The sequence below is a fragment of the Uranotaenia lowii genome, chromosome 3 (assembly GCF_029784155.1).
Source record: "Uranotaenia lowii strain MFRU-FL chromosome 3, ASM2978415v1, whole genome shotgun sequence".
NCBI lineage: Eukaryota > Metazoa > Arthropoda > Insecta > Diptera > Culicidae > Uranotaenia > Uranotaenia lowii.
The window spans coordinates 142,892,558-142,914,788 of record NC_073693.1 but is presented as its reverse complement, the minus strand read 5'-3'; the positions used below and the strand labels follow the sequence as shown (position 1 = coordinate 142,914,788).

General features: G+C 38.1%; 1 protein-coding gene across 3 annotated transcripts in view; it reads right to left on the bottom strand.

The window, feature by feature from the left end:
* Window positions 1-1,689: 1,689 nt before the first annotated feature.
* LOC129751183 (mitogen-activated protein kinase kinase kinase 13) overlaps window positions 1,690-22,231 on the bottom strand; it is a 79,675-nt gene continuing 59,133 nt past the window's right edge. For all 3 annotated transcript variants that reach the window (XM_055746536.1, XM_055746537.1, XM_055746538.1), the window contains 4 exons: window positions 18,825-19,019; window positions 7,344-8,003; window positions 5,973-7,238; window positions 1,690-5,374 (listed from right to left, as the gene is read on the bottom strand). In XM_055746536.1, coding sequence (XP_055602511.1) covers window positions 4,699-5,374; window positions 5,973-7,238; window positions 7,344-8,003; window positions 18,825-19,019 — 2,797 coding nt within the window. In that variant the 3' untranslated portion in view covers window positions 1,690-4,698. The remainder of the gene's footprint in view (window positions 5,375-5,972; window positions 7,239-7,343; window positions 8,004-18,824; window positions 19,020-22,231) is intronic.

Here is a 22,231-nt window from a genome sequence, read left to right as displayed (position 1 = left end):
TTACACAAACATGTTTGCCGTTATTTGAAATATTACATCATTTAAGCAAAAAAGCTACTTTACCTCATTTTTCGAAGTATTTTTAATTTCTACGAAAAAAAAATTATAGCTGGTTGTTGGCAGTCCAAATCACTATCAATCCACGCCAGAGTTTTGAATTTTACTGTTCTCGGTTTGTGATAATCCCAAAACTACTTTTACCCGACTCGTACTTTTACTCCACCTTACTCTAAGCCTGCAATATGACAACAACAGATGCGTTTGGGAACAGGGATGCCAGGTGTTGAGGATAAAAAATCTGGGCAATTTTGAAAAAAAGTCTGTGCGTGTCTGTGCACAAGGAAGATATCACAAATTTGGTACTCAACAAGAGTTTTGCCGATGCGTGTGAGCGGGGGAGGGGGGGTGGTGCTTGTATTCGGGTTATTTTTGAGTTGAGAACTATATAACTAACACTGTTTCCTCCCACGTACCATGCCAGTCTTATTTAAAAAAAAAATTTAATGAATGATTGGTCGAATACCCATGAATACAAGCGAGATTTACAGTCTAATCTGGCACTTACGGATCAAATTCGATACATGAATATCGATTTCATCACTAAATTTTGAAAGTCTGTAAAATCTGGGCACTCTAAGCAAAAATCTGGGCAAAATCTGTGTCTGACCAATATCTGGACGAAGGGTCAAAAGTCTTGGTTTTACAAACAAATCTGGGCACCTGGCAACCCAGTTTGGGAATCAAAATGTTACACTATTTTGAGTCTGTTTTGAGGTGAAGTGTTTAATTTCTGGAACCCCACTGACGTTCTAGTACCAAAAATTTAGTACGGTGCGTTTGTTAGCGATTTGACAACTGTTTCAGTCCTCTGGGTTTTTCACTTATTTCCTTTGATTTTTGTGAATATGGTGGAAAATGAGTAGTACGGATGTGCATTAAAGACATTGGTGGAGGTCAGAATGTGGATTGACGACCAAAAAAGGTTCGCACTTTGAGTGCTTTGACTGAAGTTTCCGTTATCCGGCTTTTTATTTCTCATGTCCCCAAATTATAAAAAAAAAATGTTGGCAACTCTGTTCAGAAACGCATTTCGTGTTTTTCGTGCATGGGTGATGAAGTTGTTAAATAACCAAAAATACGAGTGTTTAAAGTTTAATTGTCCGAAAATTGTGTATTGTCCCCTAATTGAACATATTCTTTGGCTTTTACAATCGTCGATGAAAGATGTTTTCCTGAAAACCTTACATCTTTGGTGAGTAATTCTACCATGTTACAACAAATTATACAAATTTAATGGACTAAACGGTTTCAAATCCATGCGTTTGTTGAAAAATGTAGTTCAAATTCTCGCCACTTGGTGATTATCAGTCCCTGTTGATCAAATCCAATTTTTAAATAGTTACTTCAAAAACTATTAAATAAAAAAAGGCAAAATTTAAAGAGAAGCAGAGGTAATTTTTTCCACACATCTCTCTTGGTTAATTTTACTCTTTTTTTTATTCACCTAGCAAAAAGATGAATATGTGGACCATTATTTCATTCATTCATACCAAAAGGGTAAATTTTACCTTTTTGTGATTCACTGGCCAAAAATGTACATTCTATATTAGTTTCTCATTCACTGACTTAAAAGGTTTTGTCCTGCTTGTCACGTCACCAAATAAAAAGTAAAAGAAACAAAGACACAAATTAATTCAAGATTTGATTTTTATTGAACTTTTCAAAGCTGTTCGGATCAATATAGTGTCAGCACTAAATTTTAGTTCGGAAGTCTGGACTTCCGACAAAGAAATGTGAAGTACTAGATTGTCGGAAGTCTGTTTTGTTGCAAGTTCACCAGCGACGTTTCAAAAATTTATGATCTGAAGCGCGCAATCGAATCCATCAAATTGCAAAACTTGATTTTAAAAACCGGGGAATGACAAAATACACAATCTACAGAACAAGGCAACTTCCGGTGACCACCGCAAATATTGATCGATTTCGATTATTTAAAACTCATTGTATATATACCCAATAATCTGTTTAACCCCGCTATACGACATCTTTTCGCTATTAATAAAAATAGGATACCATCAAGGTTACCATCTTTCAAACTGAGTTAAAATTACAGATTTCGGATGATTGAGTGATGCAATCGTTCATTGTTTATAAACATGCTTATTATTTTATTTTTAATACCAATATCGTTTCGTCGTTTCCCATTACACTCAGAAATAAATAAAATATCAAACAATTAATTTCTAGGTATTTTCACGTTTCTCCCTCTTAACGCACAAGGATATTTCTCATGGTGTAATTACTTGGATATTTCTCACTGAGAAATATTTCTGCGATTAAAATTTATGCATTGAGAAATGGGATGATTGTTATGGAAGCGACATCTGGTGGTCAGAAGAAAAAGTTTGAGCTGGGACGTAAAGGCAAACGCTTAAAGCAGAAATAATCAGAAAAAAACAAACGAAAATCGTTTGATTTTCGTACAAAAGTTCTATGATCAATGTGCATTATTGACCATAGCATACAAAACAAATGCACTTTCCCTTTAACAATACTTTGCTGCTACTGATTCCATTCTTTTTAAAGATGATTAACATATTCGAAAAGAATGGAACCTGCATGCAGTCAAGTTGAGCGGCATTTTGCAACTGAAAATTTAGCACGTGCTCATACCCGTTTAGTTGGGACTCAAAAGCACAAATCACAAAGCGTTTGTTTGAACAAAATAATATCTCGGTTATTAAATTTTATGCATTGGATCATTACACGCCAAGAAATTATTCGGGTGCATAAATTTTAATAATTGAAATAGTTATTTTTTAATATTTCTGGATATTAATGTCAGTTAAATGTCAGAGTAATTAAAACATAATATTTTTAATATTTTTTAAATTTCTGAGTGTAGGTTTGGTTTTTGTCTTCTCATTCACGTATTGTGTTCGCTCTTCTTGGGGTTAAGTAGTTTTATGAAGCCAGTTGAGATTGGTTTTGACTTTGAAATTTATTATTAGCATTAGTATCCAAAATCATACACAGGGATGTGGCTGTAGGGACTTCCAATGGTGTCGCTTAAAAATATTTCAACAGACCAAAAATTTCAGCTATGTTGCTTTCGTCTTACACTGAGTAGTTGTTTGAACAAAGTAAAGTTATGGGAGAAAGGTGGTTCTTGCTGATCAGGTATTGGAATGTTGATTGGTTATTGTCTAATAGAATAGGCATTTGTTCTAGTTGGTTTTAATTCGCGAAAATAGTGGATACTTAGGAGGTACTTTTGCAGTTCAAATCTCAAAAGGTTTTAGAGTACGGTTTGTTCTTATTTGTGAGCGCTCATCCAGAGGCAACTGTTCACTATCGTCTGAAATACACGTTAGCGGTTTTAGATGCCTAATTTATACTTTTTGTTACCAACGCTGATAATCGCTAATATTTGCAAAAATTGCAACCAATGTAGAAAAAATACTGCTCTAAAAATAGGTGTCCTAATTCACTGTGCGATTTCTCGTTTCATTTTCTTCTCTGTCAGTTGTTCAACCAGGTATGCAAGCTTGAAAAGCTAATTTCTAATTTTTTAAGGGTTCTATACTTTTTCTAGTTCAAAGGGGTAGGAAGTGTTGGAAAAAAATCGGGACACAGTACCTATGAATTGCAATATATTTTAATCGACATCCAAGCAGGTACAATTCCAAAAATCTTTATAGCTAAAAAGAAATGTATTCATTATCTTTATTGATTTTTGTATTAATTTCTCGGTTTATTAAGGCGGCGATTTTTTTTTACAATTTTTGCATACATTTCGGGAAGTCCAAAAAACAGAATAAAAATGAAACATAATGTTTTAAATTTTGAACAGTAAACAAATAAGAAGGTCATACAGGCGCAAAGTTATTTTTTCGAACATGATCCCGACGTACACATTCAGTTTGATGGATGAGCAGAAACGTTATCCAAATAAATTACGTTACTGGACGAAATAGTCACATATAGATGTTATTTTAAGAGGTTCCATTATGATTAGTTTTTATTTCTATTTCTCACATCGATTCCAACTACACTTATCTTACTCATACACGAATAAATCACGTTCTATATTCCAATTATCACTTTTGTAAACTCAGAGTTATAAAACAAAATATAATAATTTATGCAGTGCTCAATTGGGGACCGGGGGAAGAATTTAGGACTTCTCATAGAGGTATCTTTACACAGTGGAACTGTCTTAAATGCTATCCTTTCGTATTGCCATATGGCCAAATAATTTCAATGCTTTTACGTTAAATATAATTCCTGCTCAGGTTTTTTTTTGTTTTACTAAATCTAATCTACGCTTTTGCTCGTAGCTATACCTATGTGTACATAGATAATTACTTGCCTAATTACTTGTTGGTGTAATATCTCCTATTCCTTAGTCTTCTTTCACAATGCTGAAATGGAATGAATCGTTTGGGATCACCTTTCTGCTATGAGGCAGTTCAGAAAACAAAAATACGGGAAACATAAACAGTACCTTGAAACATTGGAACAATTTTAAATTAACTCAGATTTTTCATCCTAAACATAGTATTGCTTGACAAGTAGAAAAAATGAAGACGGAAATAGTTGTTTTAATCTCAACTGAATTGCTAGAATACGATCTTCCGTGAATCACGTTTTACACTTACACATAGCCTAAACTAAATAAAGAAACTCAAACTATTTTTAATAGCTGTTTCCGTTTTGCACATCTTTCGTCACTTCGACAGGGCACGCTAGTGGCCGTCTCTGATGTCTTTTCTTTTTCTGCTGGCCGAGTTTTTCTGATCCAACAGCAGCGTTGTCTTCATCCGAGGAACTGCTGCATTCGCTGGAATAGTTTGCCGATTCGGGATCGTTAAAGTTTTCATCATCGTCAACATCGTCATCATCATCGTCATCGTCCGTGTCCTTGGCGGAGGTTGTACTTTTATGCATAGCCTGTTGCTGCTTACGGATACGCTCCTGATGATGGTGATGCAGGGCAGCCTTGGTCAACTCCGGGTTACTTTCGAGTGTTGATCGCTGGCTAGATGGGGCTCTGCTATACTCTGATGTATTTTCCTCATCTGAAATGGTCACATTGGAAGCGTGCTTCCGATGTACCGCCGCAATTATCGGCAGACGAACGTTGCGGTGAGATTGATGATGATGAGGGGTGTTGGCATCGTTGTCTGGCGAACAAGCAGCTGACGAACCGGATGTCGTCAAGTGGCGTAAACCTTTTGGGCTTGCATGGTGGAATTCCGATTTTTGATGAATCGAACCAACACCCTCTAGTTGCGCGCTTCCAGAAGCACCAGCCGTTGGGCTTGGTGGAACTTTGCCACGGCGAGTGCGTTTGATTGGGAGACGGCCAATGCTGAAAATAGATTAAAAAATGGAATATTTAAAGAAACGTCCTAATTGTTTGCGTGAAATTTCATAAACATTACTGGCAATTTTATTGAATGTCATTGGATAGTCTCCAAGAATTTAAAAAAAATGAATTTTGTATGTTATCAAAATGATTTGTTTAATGTAGGATTCAGGTTTTTTGATTTGTTTCGTTGGTTTCGATTAACAAAGGCAAATCATTGTTTTATATGATTAGATATGCATGTGATAAGTTAAAATACTTATATATTTACACTCCACTACAAGAAAAACCAAAACCATGAGTCATAATCCTATTTTCTTATATCATATTGTTACCCTTTTCAAACTCAATAAGCTACATACACTTGTACAAAACTTCGTAGGTACCTAATAATTGTGCGATAAGGCTAAAACAATGTTCGCAATGTAAAGAAACAAAACAGCCATGCTTTTTTGCCATTGAGTTCCTTAATGATTTGGAAGCTCTAATAGCGGTACTGCAAAAAAAAACGAAATCTAATTGCAATTGCTTATCAGATCGCGAGACATTCTCCTACGTATCTGACCGCCACTGATAAGATGATGGTTGTGATTCACCCTACCTTTTTCTTCTTAGCACGTAGTTGGGCTCCACAATCGGTTCCTCGCCTTCCTCATCAGTCCAGCTGTCGTTGGCTAGTTCCTCATCGGTATGTTGCCGTCGCGGAGATCCTTCCTCTGTAGCAATCAAGTTGTTGCCACTGTAGAAATAGGCTCCAACAGCACCGCCTCCAGCATTCAGGTTACTTCCAGCCGTCGGATGCTTAAGTAAAATTGCACTCTCCAGTCTTTTGCCTCCCTTTCCTCCGGATCCGCCATTCAGTTTCTTATTACACCGGTAAACGACCACATTATTATCGTTCAGTATGTTTTTAAAGTCTGTATACTGTTGAGCTACATTTTGCTGTTGCTGTAGTTTTTCGGAAATTATGCTGACTTTGCGATCAAGTGTGTCGATTTTGTCGTCGTCACTATACTCGCGATCCAGCCGTTCGTTACTATTCATAATATCCTCGAGCACATCGGGACTAGAACAAACACGTTCTTCATCATCTTCGTTTTCATCATTCTCATCGACGATTTTATCATCATCGTCATCGTCGAGATCGTTCAAAAATTTTGGATCTTGCTGCAGGTGATTACTATTTGTTAGCATATCGCTACTTCGACTATTAGTCATGATGGAGATCGAGTTCCCATTTTCCTCGTCTTCAGGCACTTCACCGTCGTCTTCCGATTGAGGTCTTCCGCACCGGTACTTTTGCGACGGACACAATAGGTCAGGAATTTCATCCAATTTTTCCTCGGATTCCATGAACTCATCGACGTTTTCCTCTTCACGCAAACTTGCCGACATTCGTTTGGTCGCCGAGTTGGGGCTGGGACTGGCATCAGTCTCACTAATATCCATGGCATCAGTTTGTGTTTCCGTATCCACCAGCTTCACGTGTCGGGTTTCCGGTTCACTCTGAACACGGCGATCCCGAGCGGGACTCGATTTCGGCGAATTGAAGGTTCCCGAGTTGTTACGCCGATGGGTTCGAGGTTTCTTGCGACCAGTGGGAGGAACTATAGCCACCGACTTTGCGTTATAAGTCGTACCATCTAGCTTGGCGTAGAGGGTAGCTTTGAGTGGGCTCACCGGTGCCGAAGTAGGACTAGGACTAGTGGAATCACCGGGAAGATTCTGAATACCGAAGGTAGCTATCCCGTTGGCCGGTGACAGGTTGAAAGGAGTTCGTTTGCGATTTTTATCTGCATTTCGTTTATATTGTAGTAGATTACTGCACTTGCGGTTTGGTTTGTGACCCGTTAGCTGTTTTTCGCGTCTGCAATGAAAAGAAAAAAATACAAGTTTCGTGTATAAGTTTATTGTTTAGAAAATAAAAAAAAGGAGAAATATTTATTTTCAAACATGTAAACAAACGACTCACTCTGCAATTTCTCGCTCTTTCTGTTGGAGCTGCACGAAGTATTCGCTGAGTTGCAGGTACATCGTATTGGTGCGTTCCAGCTTCCGTTCGTAAACCATTCGAATGTCCTGGGCATGCTTCCACTCATCCTTGCGCTTTTTAATCAGCTCCTGCTCGTACCGCTGAATGTTTTTCCCGTTGGTGGTGAGCTTCTCCATGTGGCAACGAATTTCTTCTCGCCAGGACTTTTGCGTTTCGTAATATCGATCTTTTTCCATTATGCAGTTGAGCAGCTCCTGGCCAGCAATTTCCAAGTGGGTGAGAATAATTTTGAACGACGGCCTATTGCGAGGCTTGGGACTCCAGCACTGTTTGATGAGCAGTTTAAAACCCTCGGGACAGCTGCTAGGAATGGGCAGATATAGTGAATTACTTCCCACACCGAAGATGATCTGAGAAGAGTCCACATTCTTGTATGGCACTTCACCAGTTAGTAGCTCCCACAGCACCACGCCGTAGGACCAGATATCGACCTTCTCATTACAGGGCTCGTTTCGAATCACCTCCGGGGCCATCCAGGCTACCGTACCGGCAAAACTCATTTTTGTACTTATTTCGTTCCATTCTCGGGACGTTCCGAAATCACTTATTTTTATGATCTCTCCTTTACCGATCAGGATGCTGGAAAAAAGCGTAAAGTGAAATGGTCATAATAGAAAAGCATATTCAGGCTACCTGAAAAGTGAAAGTAAAATCAATGCATTATCTAATTCACAATGTAGTGACGTAACATTGAAAGTACGCGATACATGCAAATAATTGCAAAAAAAAAACAAAACTAAAAACAGCTGCAACGACATGACGTCATAGTGAAAAATAAATCTCTAGACATGCAACCCACAGTGCGCATGGCAGTAGTTTTCGGTGTAAAAGCCGTCGGAAGCATATCTGTTTCTCAACTAAAATAGGACATCAATTGATTTGAAAAAAAAAAAATCAAATTAAACATTTTGATTCGAATAACTTTCGAATGCCTTAAAATAGCTGTGGTTTTTCATTTTTTTTTATTCAAACACTATTGAAGTTTGATTTAAGTTCATGGATGCAGGAAAAATAAATAAAACCCAATCCAAAGTGCATAGAAGTTCGATAATGGTACCATATGGAACAAGGTCGTTCACTTAAATTACGACAGAAAAACACGTCAATTTTCAATTCCATCAAGTACCACTTACTCAGCTATATCATTCAGATCTTCAGTTGTTGTAAGATTAAAAATACAAAGTATAATATTATGATCCAAATTCAGATGCCAAATTCAAATTCAGAATTCAGATTTAATATTTGAAACTTAGTCGATCAATTTGAAAACCAATGTCAAGTGTAATACACATTTCTTAGGAATATGTTTTCGACATTTGAAGTTTTTGAATCTCCATTTAAAATATCTTTACATCGAATACATTTTTGACTTTTATTTCAACCCATCATTTCATGAATTTTAATTTCCCTCTTCAAAATTATTTTTCGGAAATGATAATTTACATTAACAACACAAAATCGCACTTTATTCATACATTATTTGTTGCAAATTTGTTAGTATGAAACGAAGAGTTAATAAAGTGAATTATGAAGGAGTACATCACACACATATAGGATCTCAGTGAAACTTCATGTTTCTTTGAAGAGATCTAATTTACTTAACTCTAAGGCGTACATCTTTCAAGGGTATTATGGCTAGCATCTTACAAATGCTAAAACCACCAGACCACAGAAAGTGTAATATGTGTGCCGTGATCGGGATTCGATCTCATGGACTCTGGCTTAGAAGACTGGAATGCTATCCTCTAGGCCACGGCCGGCGGCTCAAATGCAAGCAAGTCAACATTTCTCGCGTGATTTATGTTTATTCAAACCTCAAAACAAAACTCACAAATAAAATAATTCAACTTAACAGTGGAGGCATTCTCAAAAAATCACCACTGAAATTCCAAATTTCATACTTAGAGCCATCATTATGTAATCAGATCAGGGCCGTAGGAAGAACCGTCTCATGGGAGAGGGAGGGGGGGTTTTGGTGACTGGTTTTTTTCTACGTTATTTTTGCTTCAAAAATGTATGAATGAAAAAAAAAAAATAAAACAGTTCAGTACCTATCATTTGATTATTCATTTTTAAGTTTTTTTAGATAAAAGTTTTTTGTTGAATTGTAGTAGTAATTTTTGAAGGCACATCCCAAAATCCAAGCAAAATTTGTAAATGAAGCCTTTAGTATCAAATAAAAGGAACTTACTTTTAACAGTGGTTACAGGCTTGGAATTTGTTCAAGAGTCTGGAAGAATTTGTTTATTGATTTGAGCATAGGATAAGTTGTTTTTTGAAGTAAGTGAAATCTACCAAACTTTTGAACAAATTGAAAGATTTAAAACATCGTTAAATTAAATCAAATTTTCAAAAGTAAAAGTAATAGACTTTTTTCGATTCAAATCCTTATCTTGCAAACTCAATCCCAAGATAAGATTTTGCTTGTACGTTGGCTCTAGAAATTTGCAATAAACTTAATGTTCTACAATACACCAAGAAAATATGGTATTTCCTGATTTTTTTTTTCGTGAATATAAGATACATTTTTCTTTATCAACACATATTTTTCATTAAAAATCAATTATTTTCCTATGAAAAATTTTAAAAAAAAGATCAGATCTTTTCATCAAACAAAACATGCAAAAACATAAATTATTCTTTTTATTTGTGATTTTCAGCTGAATTGTGTTTAAAAATTTTATTATGATTGAAAATTTTAAATTTATACAAAATTATAAGTCTGAAGTCTGTGTAATTTTAACACATTAAGGATAGCAAAGAAATCTTAGCCCGAAAACACCAAAATTTGACTTTATCTATCTCAGAAATCACTGGACCAAATTCTGCAAATTTAGTGTCTTTGAGTTATAAAAAGTGTTGTGTACAATTTTATGGAATAAGGTTTCTTTATAAAATGTATAACATTTGAGTTATGCTCCTCAGCAAAACGCACTCGCGTCATGCGAAAAAAAAACGAGATATCTCGTAGTTGATGCGTAATGTGCGTTATCCTCAACGAAATAGTCATCTGAATCTGAATTTTGAACATTAATTCTGAATAAGAATTCTGAAATTGAATTTAATGCTTGAATTTTGAATCTATTTCCGAATTTCAATACGATTTCTGAATTTAAATTCAAGATCAATATGATTTAAAATATGAGCAAAAACGTGAAACTGGATTCAGAGCCTTTCACCATGAATCAATTAAAATTCTGATGTTTTGGATTTCAGTTTGACTTAATTCATCCAATCTGTCATGTGAATCTGAATCAGATTCATCATTCGGGAAAAAACCTTTTATGAATTTCAAATAATAAATCTTATTCTGAGTTTTCAATTCTGAATCGCCATTTTAAACCTTTTTTATGTGCTATGTTAAATCTGCGTAAGAATTCAGCTTAAGAATTTTGAATCTGAATATGAATATTAAGGAAAATTTAACCTTAATATTGAAAATGCAGATGAGGCCCTCAGAGCCGAGTATGAGTGCAAACATTGTCGATTTTGAGTGAATAATGCCATATGATTCTTCGTATTTCAAACTATATTTGATGTTTTTTTCAGATTTTTTTTTAACTTTTTCATTTCAATGAAAAATGAATTTTTTAAAAAAATATGAAAAATGATGTGTTTTTTCACGAAATAGGCTTCTATGTACTTATACCCCTTTTTCTCAAGGGCTCATATGATAGGTTCGAAAAGCATGAATCAAATTAGGAATTTAATGAAAACCCGGATTGGGACCATGATTTGTTACTGAAAATAAAGAATCCTAAACTTAATACAGAATGCGAAATATGAAATCAGAAAGACAATATGGATTTTTATAATACGGAACCAGAACTTCCGAAATGATATCAATCTCATCAATCAATCATCATCAAAAAGGGAAAATTTTTTGAAAAACTGTTACAGAATACTGAACTTGGGATTAGTTTTCGAGGTTTTGGCATAAGTTCTTAGTTCAAAATGTTACTCTTGTACATGCTTGTCCAACACCTCGCAAACAGAACAGAGCAGAGAACGAATTACACTTTTATCATTTCGGTTTCCGAGTGCACTGCTCAGCCGATCAACGTTCACAAATCTTTTTGCCGAGTGCGCCCGATTGCGATTGCTCTGACGGTCGGGTGGACGTCGCTCGCTCTAAAGAAAAGAGAAGGAGCTGGCTAGAAAATTGTGCTCTAGCGACGCTGCTGAGTAGCTCAGTGTATCAAGCCAGAAAGATTTCAATGCAGGAATGTTTTCTTCAGAAAAGCCGTTATGCAGAGGGGAACAGAGCATCAGTCGAAGAGGTCCAATGTAGTTTTATGTATGAACTATTTTTGTAGGTAGCCGAGTAGGGCACTTCCTGGCAAGTTATTTAAAAAAAACGGGTAAATAATCTGAAATTTTCCATTCCAAAAACCGAGCAATATCCGTCCAAATCTAAGGAAATTCCAGACATATATCTAGTGAAGAAAAACGAATTACCTTTTTTTGTCGCAACACATCAGCAGTGTTAAATTTATGTTTAAAGCATACGAAGGAAAGTTTTGGTTTGATTTTTTATGAAACAAACTTTCACAAATCCAATTTTCAACAAACAATTTTAAACTGAATTCGATTTTCTTGTTTCATTTTCCAAATAATGTGGATAAAACTGGGCAAAATCCAAGTAGTTTTTTCACAATATCCGGGCATCCGCAAATTGCTGTATACTTAGGATTATGTACTTTAAGCATCGTACGTGGGTAGCATTAATTTACAAAAGCAGCAATTCGCAAAGTAACATTTACCATAATTATCCAAAAATCTTTGTCTATTATACAAACCGTGAAAATTATGCAGGGATCTGGGACAAATTTAAGTAATAAAACTTTAAAACTTTCACAAATCGTAAAATTTAGGATTTATCTTCCTTTACCGCTACGCTTTTGATATTTTTCGACCGAAGAAAGCTTTCGTAGCTGATCATTGGTCCTGGTGCAGAACATCAATCTAGAGGAACTCGCTCAGGAATGACCAGATAGGTGTATTGGGCAAAGTTGTTAATTCGCATATTTTTAACAATAACTTTTTGTAAAGCATTTTTCAAGTTTTTCTTTTAATTTAACCGCATCTCCTTGGGTAAAGATTGTAGAACTTTGACATGTTGGACAAAGTTGTGTATTTTATTGAGATAAATAACTTTGTAGAAAAAACTTAAGCTCTAAAATGCTTAACAAGAAAGTTATGATTTATATCACGCTATTCGTGGACCTCTAAACTTTATTTTTCATATCAAAATATGCGCTATATTATAAAGAGCAATGTTGTCGAAGACACCATCATTCTATCTTAACTACCTTTGGCGTTATTAATTTAGTTCCGTTAGATTTATGTTCTGCATTGTAAATTCCGACGCACTTCGAAACATCGATCCAGACGCAACCGATGAAGACAAACCGAGTTTTCTGTAAAGCTTCTCTTTCGCCCGATTGCGAACGAATTTATCTGCACTGAGAACGCACTTCATCAGTTTGCTTGCTTCTCTTGCCCACACTTCGGTGGACGCTTGGTCGCTCTGGAGGTAACTGAGCATTTTTTTTAAAGATTCTCCATTTGGGAAGAGCACAGCGAAAAAAAATACACGCTCTTACTCTGAACGGGCTAATCTGAGGAGCGATGCCAAGCATGCTCTTGTATAACCATACTCAATCATAAAAATTTGATTAAGATTTTGAAATTTTGAGTGCAAAGTAGAATACCTCGCTTGCTTTTCCTGGACCCTCATGGGGGGAGGGGGGGGAGGGGGGTTAACCCCCAGATTAATAATCAGGACTCATTTGTATTTTTTTTTATCTCAGTATCACAATTTTAGCAAAAAAATAAAATTTAATTCAAGCTTATATGTAAGTCTGATTTCCGCTTTCAGAGTTCACAAATGTCAGCACAACAATACAACGTTTCAAAAAAGCACAGATTACATAACCTTTCTATTTTCTTTGATTCTGAAACTACGTTTCGATTCTTGATCTATTTTAATCTGAATTTCTATCTAGATAGTAGGAGAGAATGAGGTTACTTGATCCCTGGGGATACTTGATTCCTTAGATATGATGATTATTATTTATTTACATAGTATTCCGTCTTACGACATAACTTGACGAACATAATTCCTATAATTCACTCGGTCCATGGCAACCGTTCTCCAATTTCTCGGGCACCCCACGTTCGCCAGATCACGCTCCACTTGGTCTAACCACCTCGCTCGTTGCGCCCCCGCTCGTCTTGTTCCTACCGGATTCGTGGCGAACACCTGTTTTGCAGGACAGTCATCCGGCATTCTCGCAACATGTCCCGCCCAGCGTATCCGACCAGCCTTCACCACCTTTTGGATACTGGGTTCGCCGTAGAGTCGCGCGAGCTCGTGGTTCATCCTTCGCCTCCACATTCCGTTCTCCTGTACGCCGCCAAAGATGGTTCTTAACACTCGTCGCTCGAATACTCCGAGTGTACGCAGGTCCTCCTCGAGCAATATCCAGTCTCGTGCCCGTAGAGAACAACCGGTCTAATAAGCGTCGTATACAGGTTACACTTCGTGCGAGGGCTAAGTCTTCTCGACCGCAGTTGCTTGTGGAGTCCATAGTAGGCACGACTTCCGCTGATAATTCGCCTCCGGATCTCACGGCTGGTGTCATTGTCTGCGGTCACCAGTGAGCCGAGATAGACAAAGTCTTCGACTATCTCCAGCTCGTCGCCGTCGATCGTGACCTTGTTATTACTGGACAAGCGGGTTCGGTCGGTCTCGGATCCGCAGGCCAGCATGTACTTCGTCTTGGACGTATTAATCATCAACCCAATCCTTCCTGCTTCGCGTTTCAGTTTGCGGTAGATCTCCTCCACCGCCGCAGATGATCTGCCGACTATATCAATGTCATCGGCAAAGCAGATAAGTTGACTGGATCTGTTGAAAATCGTGCCCCGCATTTCGCCCACCGCTCGTCGAATAACACCTTCTAGCGCCACGTTGAACATCATGCAGGATAGACCATCACCTTGTCGAAGCCCCCTGCGAGATTCGAATGAACTCGACAATTCACCCGAAATCCGCACACAGCACTGCGTTCCATCCATCGTCGCCTTGATCAGTCTGATCAGCTTCCCGGAAAAGCCGTTCTCGTCCATGATTTTCCATAGCTCGTTACGGTCGATCGTGTCGTATGCGGCTTTGAAGTCGATTAATAGATGGTGCGTAGGGACTTGGTGTTCGCGGCATTTTTGGAGGATTTGCCGTAATGTGAATATCTGGTCCGTCGTAGACCGTCCCTCCATAAAGCCGGCCTGATGACTTCCCACGAATCTGTTTGCTTGTGGCGTAAGGCGGCGGAGTAGGATTCGGGGCAACACTTTGTAGGCGGCATTGAGGACAGTGATCGCTCGGTAGTTCTCACAGTCCAATTTGTCGCCCTTCTTGTAGATGGGGCATATTACCCCCTCCTTCCACTCCTCCGGTAGCTGTTCTATGTCCCAGATCCGGATTATCAACCGGTGTAGGCAATCGGCCAACCTGTCCGGGCCCATTTTGATGAGTTCGGCTGCGATGCCATCCTTCCCAGCTGACTTGTTTCTATTCAGCTGGCGAATGGCTTCCTTAACTTCACTCATCGTTGGGAGTGGCTCGTCTTCGTCGTTGGCTACGCCGGCGATGTACCTTCCCCCACCGTCTTGATCTCCTGCATGTGCGCCGTTCAGGTGTTCATCGAAGTGCTGCTTCCACCTTTTCATCACCTCACGATTGTCCGTCAGGATACCCCCGTCCTTATCCCGGCACATTTCGGCTTGCGGCACGAAGCCTTTGCGGGATGCGTTGAGTTTCTGATAGAACTTTCGTGTTTCTTGGGAACGATGCAGCTGCTCCAGCTCCTCGAGCTCCTCCTCCTCCAGGCGGCGCTTTTTCTCCTGGAAAAGTCGGACTCGCTGCCTCTTCCGCTGTCGGTGATTTTCCACATTTCGACGGGTGCCTCTCTGCACTACTGCCGCCCGCGCGGCATTCTCTTCGTCCATCACCCTCCTACACTCCTCGTCGAACCAGTCGTTCCGTCGAGATCGCTCCACATAACCGATGACGTTCTCCGCAGCACTGTTGATGGCTGTTTTGATGGTATCCCAACAGTCCTCGAGAGGGGCTTCGTCAAGCTCGCCCTCTGCCGGCAGCGCTGCTTCGACCGATTGCGCGTAGTCTGCCGCGGCATCAGGTTGCTTCAGTCGCGCGATATTTAACCGAGGCGGGCGCCGGTTTCGCGTGTTGTTCACTACGGAGAGTTTTGGGCGCATCTTCACCATCACCAGATAATGTTCCGACTCGATGTTGGCGCCCCGACAGGATCTGACGTCGATGATGTCCGAGAAGTGCCGGCTGTCAATCAAAACGTGGTCGATCTGTGATTGCGTTTGGTACGGTGATCTCCAGGTGTACTTGTGTGGGAGGCGGTGCTGAAAAAAGGTACTACGTACGGCCATTCGTTTGGAGGCGGCGGAATCAATAAGTCTGAGGCCGTTTTCGTTGGTCAGCTGGTGTGCACTGAACCTTCCAATTGTCGGTTTGAATTCCTCCTCCTGGCCGACCTGAGCATTGAAATCCCCGATGACGATCTTGATATCATGTTTTGGGCAACGGTCGTATTCACGCTCCAGCTGCGCGTAGAATTCGTCTTTGTCGTCACCGGTACTTCCGAGGTGAGGGCTGTGCACGTTGATGATGCTGATGTTGAAAAACCGGCCCTTGATCCTCAACCGGCACATTCGTGAGTTGATCGGCCACCACCCGATCACGCGCTTTTGCATCTTTCCCATCACTATAAAAGCTGTCCCAAGCTCGTGTGTGTTGCCGCAGCTCTGGTAGATGGCACGACCATCTGGGTACGTTCGTACCGTGGAGCCCTTCCAGCATACCTCCTGCAGCGCTACGATGTCGAATTTGCGGCTCTTCAATTCGTTGGAGAGCACGTGGGTACTGCCTACAAAATTTAGAGATCGGCAGTTCCATGTTCCAAGTTTCCAATCGCTAGTCCCTTTTCGTCGCGTGGGTCTTTGCCGATTTCCATCCGAAATTTGTTGTTCGTTGTTCGTTGCTTATGTTTTTTGTAGTCACAGGCTCGCAAGGCCCGCAGCTAACCCCACTATCTCGCAGGAGGACCGTCGTGATGTTGCTGTTTTGGGTCCCGAACACCACCAGGACGCTGTTGCACTCCGCACGCCGCCCCAGATATGATGAAATGTTTTTAAAAAATGTGCTAAATGGAGCAAAACAACTGTCCTATGAGCTCGAAAAATTTTAACAAAAATTTTTTTTGAATTATTTAGCTGTGTTTGAAAAATTTCAGAAAATGCGACTTGAAGATCGTTTTTCATCACTTTAAAATGTTTCTTACATGAAAAAAATAAAACAAAAATATATTCTCCAATTCATAAATCGTTAGAGTGTAATATGAACTTTATAATACCAAACTACGATAATTTATCCAATAACTCATATTCATACAATAATTGTCTGACAAAAAGGGCTAAGAAAGTTGATTTTCTCTTAAATTCAGAAAATAGCGCCCAAAGCATGCAATGACACTAGGGTTGAGACATAGTTTTGGAATTTTCTTCTTCTGACATTTATAAAAAGATAATTGTTTACGACTGGTGAAAATGTATACGGGAAGATTTTCGGCTTTTTCAGTCAGTTCACGGATCCAAAACACCTTCTTTTCTTATTCCGACGTTTCGTTCTTTATTTGAACTTTTTCTTGTTCCTATTCCTGTGAAAAAGTTCAAATAAAGAACGAAACGTCGGAATAAGAAAAGAAGGTGTTTTGGATCCGTGAACTGACTAAAAAAGCCGAAAATCTTCCCGTAGACATTTATAAATTGTGAAATGAGAAAAAACATGGCCCAAAATAGTCAATTTACATTCTTTTTTGAAATTTTGTTTAATTTTTCAAAGGACTAGGGCCCCCGGAATCAACGATCAAGTTTCCTTCAATAAAGGATCAAGTCTCCCTTAACTTAAAAAATATCGCAATTTTTTTACTTCCACGAAAATGCTTCTGTTCATCTACCGTTGCTATTTTTTTCCAAAAATATATGATAAAAATAAGAGAAGGGGATCAAGTATCCCCCTTCTCTCCTACTGTCATATTTGTGCTGTGGATTAAAATTCGGAACAAAGAATTCTTAGCCAAAAACATTTTATATCGCGTGAAAATTTGGCAAAGCAGGTTTTAAGGTGATAATCGGGAAAATTCACACAAATTTTCGTACTTGGTGTTGTCATTGAAATTTGGAGTACTCAATCAACTAAAGTTACAACTTAATTAGGAGCATTCAAAAGATCAAATACTTTCATCAAAATAAGGGGCCTAGATTCTGAATCAGGATTTTGAATATTTAAACCTGATGTCTGATCCTCGTTAATATTCAGCAATTCAATTCGTAATTAAGATACAGAACTAAACTTGAGATCCAAATTCAGAATCCAAAATTCAGGAATCAGATTTAGACACCAATATTCTAAATTAAGAATTTCGAGATCTGATCTTTCAATTCTGAATCTGAATTTCGAATTCTGAATCTAAAATATAATATTACTTTCAATCTGATGCTGATTTTTGAAAGGTAATCTGATATCTGAATACTAAATAAGTGAATGTTAATTCGAATCTGAAATTGCGAATTGTGAGTCTAAATTTGCAGCTGAATTTAAATTTTATCGTGACTTTCCAAATGAGGTGTAAGATATAGTACTTACTGAATTGTGTTACTTATTCCTGTATTTAAAAAAAATGGAATTTAAAAAAATCCATGCTTTAACTTGTATTTTATATAAGCATATTGTATGTTGGTATTTAAAGATTAATATCAGACTACATCGCAAAATGTTTTATTCAATTCTGGCTTTGATTTTGTGTTGCTAAATCTGAATACCTGCTGTTTTTTAAGCTCGGAAAAGAATTAGATAGGTTCTTCACTTATTTTGAATATTTCCTAGTTATGTAGACAATTCAAGTTAAAAAAAGCTTTTCGTTGAAAATCTCAATTGCCGGTTTTTCCGGTATTTGACAACCCTGAAATTTGGATTCCAAATTCTGGATCTGAGTTATCATTCTTTATAATGGTGTCAAATTCCGAAGCTTTTTATTAGATTCTCAATTTCGACACTCAATAACATTTTTTTCATGTTTCTGATTCTAATAATCTTATTTTCCATGTTTCTTTCATAATCTTCATGAAACTTATCGACAATCGTACTTTTACTTGGATCTTATTATGTTCCCAAAATGTTTACGTGTATTCGAAGTTTTGGGATTTGAAATCTTAATCCTTGTTCTGTACATGCATTGCAAGTTTTTAAAAAAATAAAAATAAATTGGTTATCGTGTTTCTTCAATCTAAAAACATACTTACTTTGGGCTCTTGAGATCTCGGTGGATTATTTTATGCGAGTGAAGGTACTGCATGCCGAGCGCGATTTGCTGGGACCAGGACATCAGCCGCTGCGGCGATATGATGTCGCTTCCCTGGGCCAGAATCTGATGTAGCGGTCCGAACGGACAGAATTCCATAATTATGCAAAACACCGGCGCCTGGGTGCAAACGCCTCTGCACGGATCGAATCGTACGCAAGAAAATATGGAGCCAATCGTCGTCGTCGTCGTCAACGTTGTCGCAGAGTTGGCGTGTGGAGCCATCGCAAACAATCCAGCCAGCCAGGAGGTTACGAGCAGCGAGTTGGGGCGCCAGACGATAGTTATGGTGAGGCGTCGGAATGGCATCGAGCAAAAAATGGCACACAGAACATACAGAGAAAAAGAAAAAAAAAGAACCAATTCGTTAGATTTATTGTTAGTTTCTTTTCAATTGCTGCACAGGTATGGAAATGGGTACATGTGCCTGAGAGATCTATATGCTGCGAATTATATTTTCCCAGTAGGACATACGCAAATATATGCGAGAAGTTTACATTATTAGGGTGAATTCTTTTTCCTATAAATATCGAACGATAAAATTAGGAAAAGTTCATTCTCTCTTCTAAGACACTATGCCAAAAAAAAGTTGAAAGTTCTACATCTTGAACGCCTTCTTTTTTACAGAGGAAAGCAAAAGAGAGAAAATACTTTGTATTTTAAATGATAATGATCAAAACTCCACAATTACTGCACAAGTTGCAACAATTTACCATAATTCGCACATTTTTTTCTCTCTGAGCACTTGTTTCTTTCATTTTTACTCAAATTTACTCATTTTCCGGCACAATGAGACACAATTTCAATTATTGACTGCACAACTTGCATGATCATTGGCATATCTTCTCTCTCCATCTCAGTCCCCCGCTTTTTTATCATTTTAAAGAGTGTATTCGAAAAAAATGCAACACTTTGTTTTGGTAATAACTTGTAAATGTACATATATGGATGGAAATTGGTGAAGCTTTCAGCGAAGCTACTTAGTGATGTAATGTTTACTTGTGCAAATTTCGGTGACATTCTGTCAAGTCGTTTTGAAATAGAGTCCAATAAAGAAGTTTTTCGACATCAATTTTTGGGCACAATGTCCACCCATTATTGTATGTATGTATGTATGTATGAGAACCCACCAGTGGCTGATAGGTCTTTCGACCCGAGTCGGTACGGGAAGTCTCCATCGCACATTCAAATATTGTTCATGCTTAACTCATCAACAATAATTGCAGTACAACCAAGGGGTCCGTTACCACTGGTTTGGGACAGGTTTGACTCATCTCACTCCCTTCAAACTGTTCGAAACAAAAGAAGAATCCTGGAAAGGTACCTAAGTAACCTATTCATGATTCCAAATTTGCCGAGATACTCCGGCTGGCTTGAACCCACAATCCATTGTATGTCAGTTTTCCGCTCGTTTAATGTCCTGTCCTACCCCCCACTAATCCCCAATAATAGAGTTAAGCTATTGTATAAATACATTTTCATGAAAAAGTAATGAAAAAAGAATACTTATCTTCAAGCTATCTAATGGCTTCAGCAATTTTTCGGCGATCCACACAGAAAACTGAACTTCTGTTAAGAAAATCTTCAAAACTAATCGAAGCAGTCTAGTATTTCAAACCGATCCATGTACGTGCGTGGACGGGTAATAACAACAACACGTTTTCTCAAAGAACATTCAAAGTACGCTGCATGTCAAAGCTCCAATTTTTATTTTTATTCCATTTTCACTAAATTAATCGTTTAGTATCGGACCAGCTTCAAAAAACACCACCAAAAAACTAACTTTTCAATTTTTTTAATTAAGTTTTCCATTGACCTATTTGAGACACAATTTTCACGCAAGTCTTCGCCCTGTCTGGTTTTTTTTCCAAATTCATCTGCTGCGCATCACTTGGGCCATACGATGGTATTTTATTTAATTTTCACTTGAAAACACGGAGGAGCGAAATAAAAACACGTCAGTTGCCAACAAGTCATGGCTTACTCCTCCGGCACAATGTCCACCCATTATTATGTATAAACTACTATAAACAACCCTTTTTCCAAATCAAGGTTATTTCGTTCATGCTATGTTTCCTGAAGCTAGAAATTCAAAATTGTTCAAAATTTTTTTTTGGTCGAAGTTATGACAAATTTAGCCGATTGTCCTTCTTCGGCAAATAAACAACATATTTGACTTGAAATCTAATGTTTTTTTTTTTAAATTGAAATCGTCTTGGTACATCTTCGTACCTGAGAATGATCACATTTTCAAAGTGATGGAAAGTATTAGAGAAACATAAGATACCAAATAAAGAAAGAACATAATCCGTAAATATCATAAATTTCTCGAAAAAGATACAACGGTCCACCGGCAAGACTTGAACCCGCAATTTTCGCTTCAGTACAACGGCGCGTTAGCCAATTACACCTCGGGGAACGTGATGAAATAGGCTCCAGTATGCGTACATGTCCAGTTTTATCGGTCAGCTGCTGGATCTTTTTATCGACACACCATATGTATATCACGCATGTGCTCTTTGCCCGCTAATAGTGGGCTACTATTGATCTCTCTGTTGTTTCTCTATCACCACCAGAGTTGCCACATTAAAATTTTTATTTTCGAGGCACAAATCTTTTAAATCTGTAGACAATCAATAATCTGTATTGAAATCTGTATCTAAATTTTCATTCCGGATGCTAAAGCTGCACTACGATGACCTTTTTATAACACGCAACACACTAAATTAGACTGTGCTCCGGAGAACTGCGGATTGTCCAATTAGTGCTAATCCTGTCGTTGTGATACACAGAATCGCTTCTAATTTTATATGTATTTCTGCAACTGCCAATATTGCACGTTTTTTAAAAATAAACCTGCCAGATGCTCACTAAAGAATACATTTTGCTCTCCATTGTGAAATGTATCAAAATATCATCCCACAACGGCCCAAATGTTTTGCTCACGATTTGACCACCGTATTTTGTTTATTTTACCGGCGGGAAGCTTTTCAACCTTGTAGAAAAAAAAGTCAGGCCTGTTTATCACTTTCCCTATTGAAATTCTCAGATTGCGCTTGATAAAACCTCTCCCATTCGTTAACTTCATCAAATCATCCTCACTTACATACAATGTTTAGATCATTGTTAGATCCTATAGGATTCTTTAAATTAATTGCCATAAGAACTATAGACGAATAGACTGAGTCGAGTTGGGGTCATTTTTGTTTTTCTCAAACCCTGGGGTCTAAAAAGCTTCGTTTTGGTTCAAAACTCGTCCAAGATTTTTTGCAGAATTTTGAGGTACGTTTACATGAGTAAGTTCCACAGAAGAAACAAAATCAACATCATTTTTGTTTCTTCTGTGGA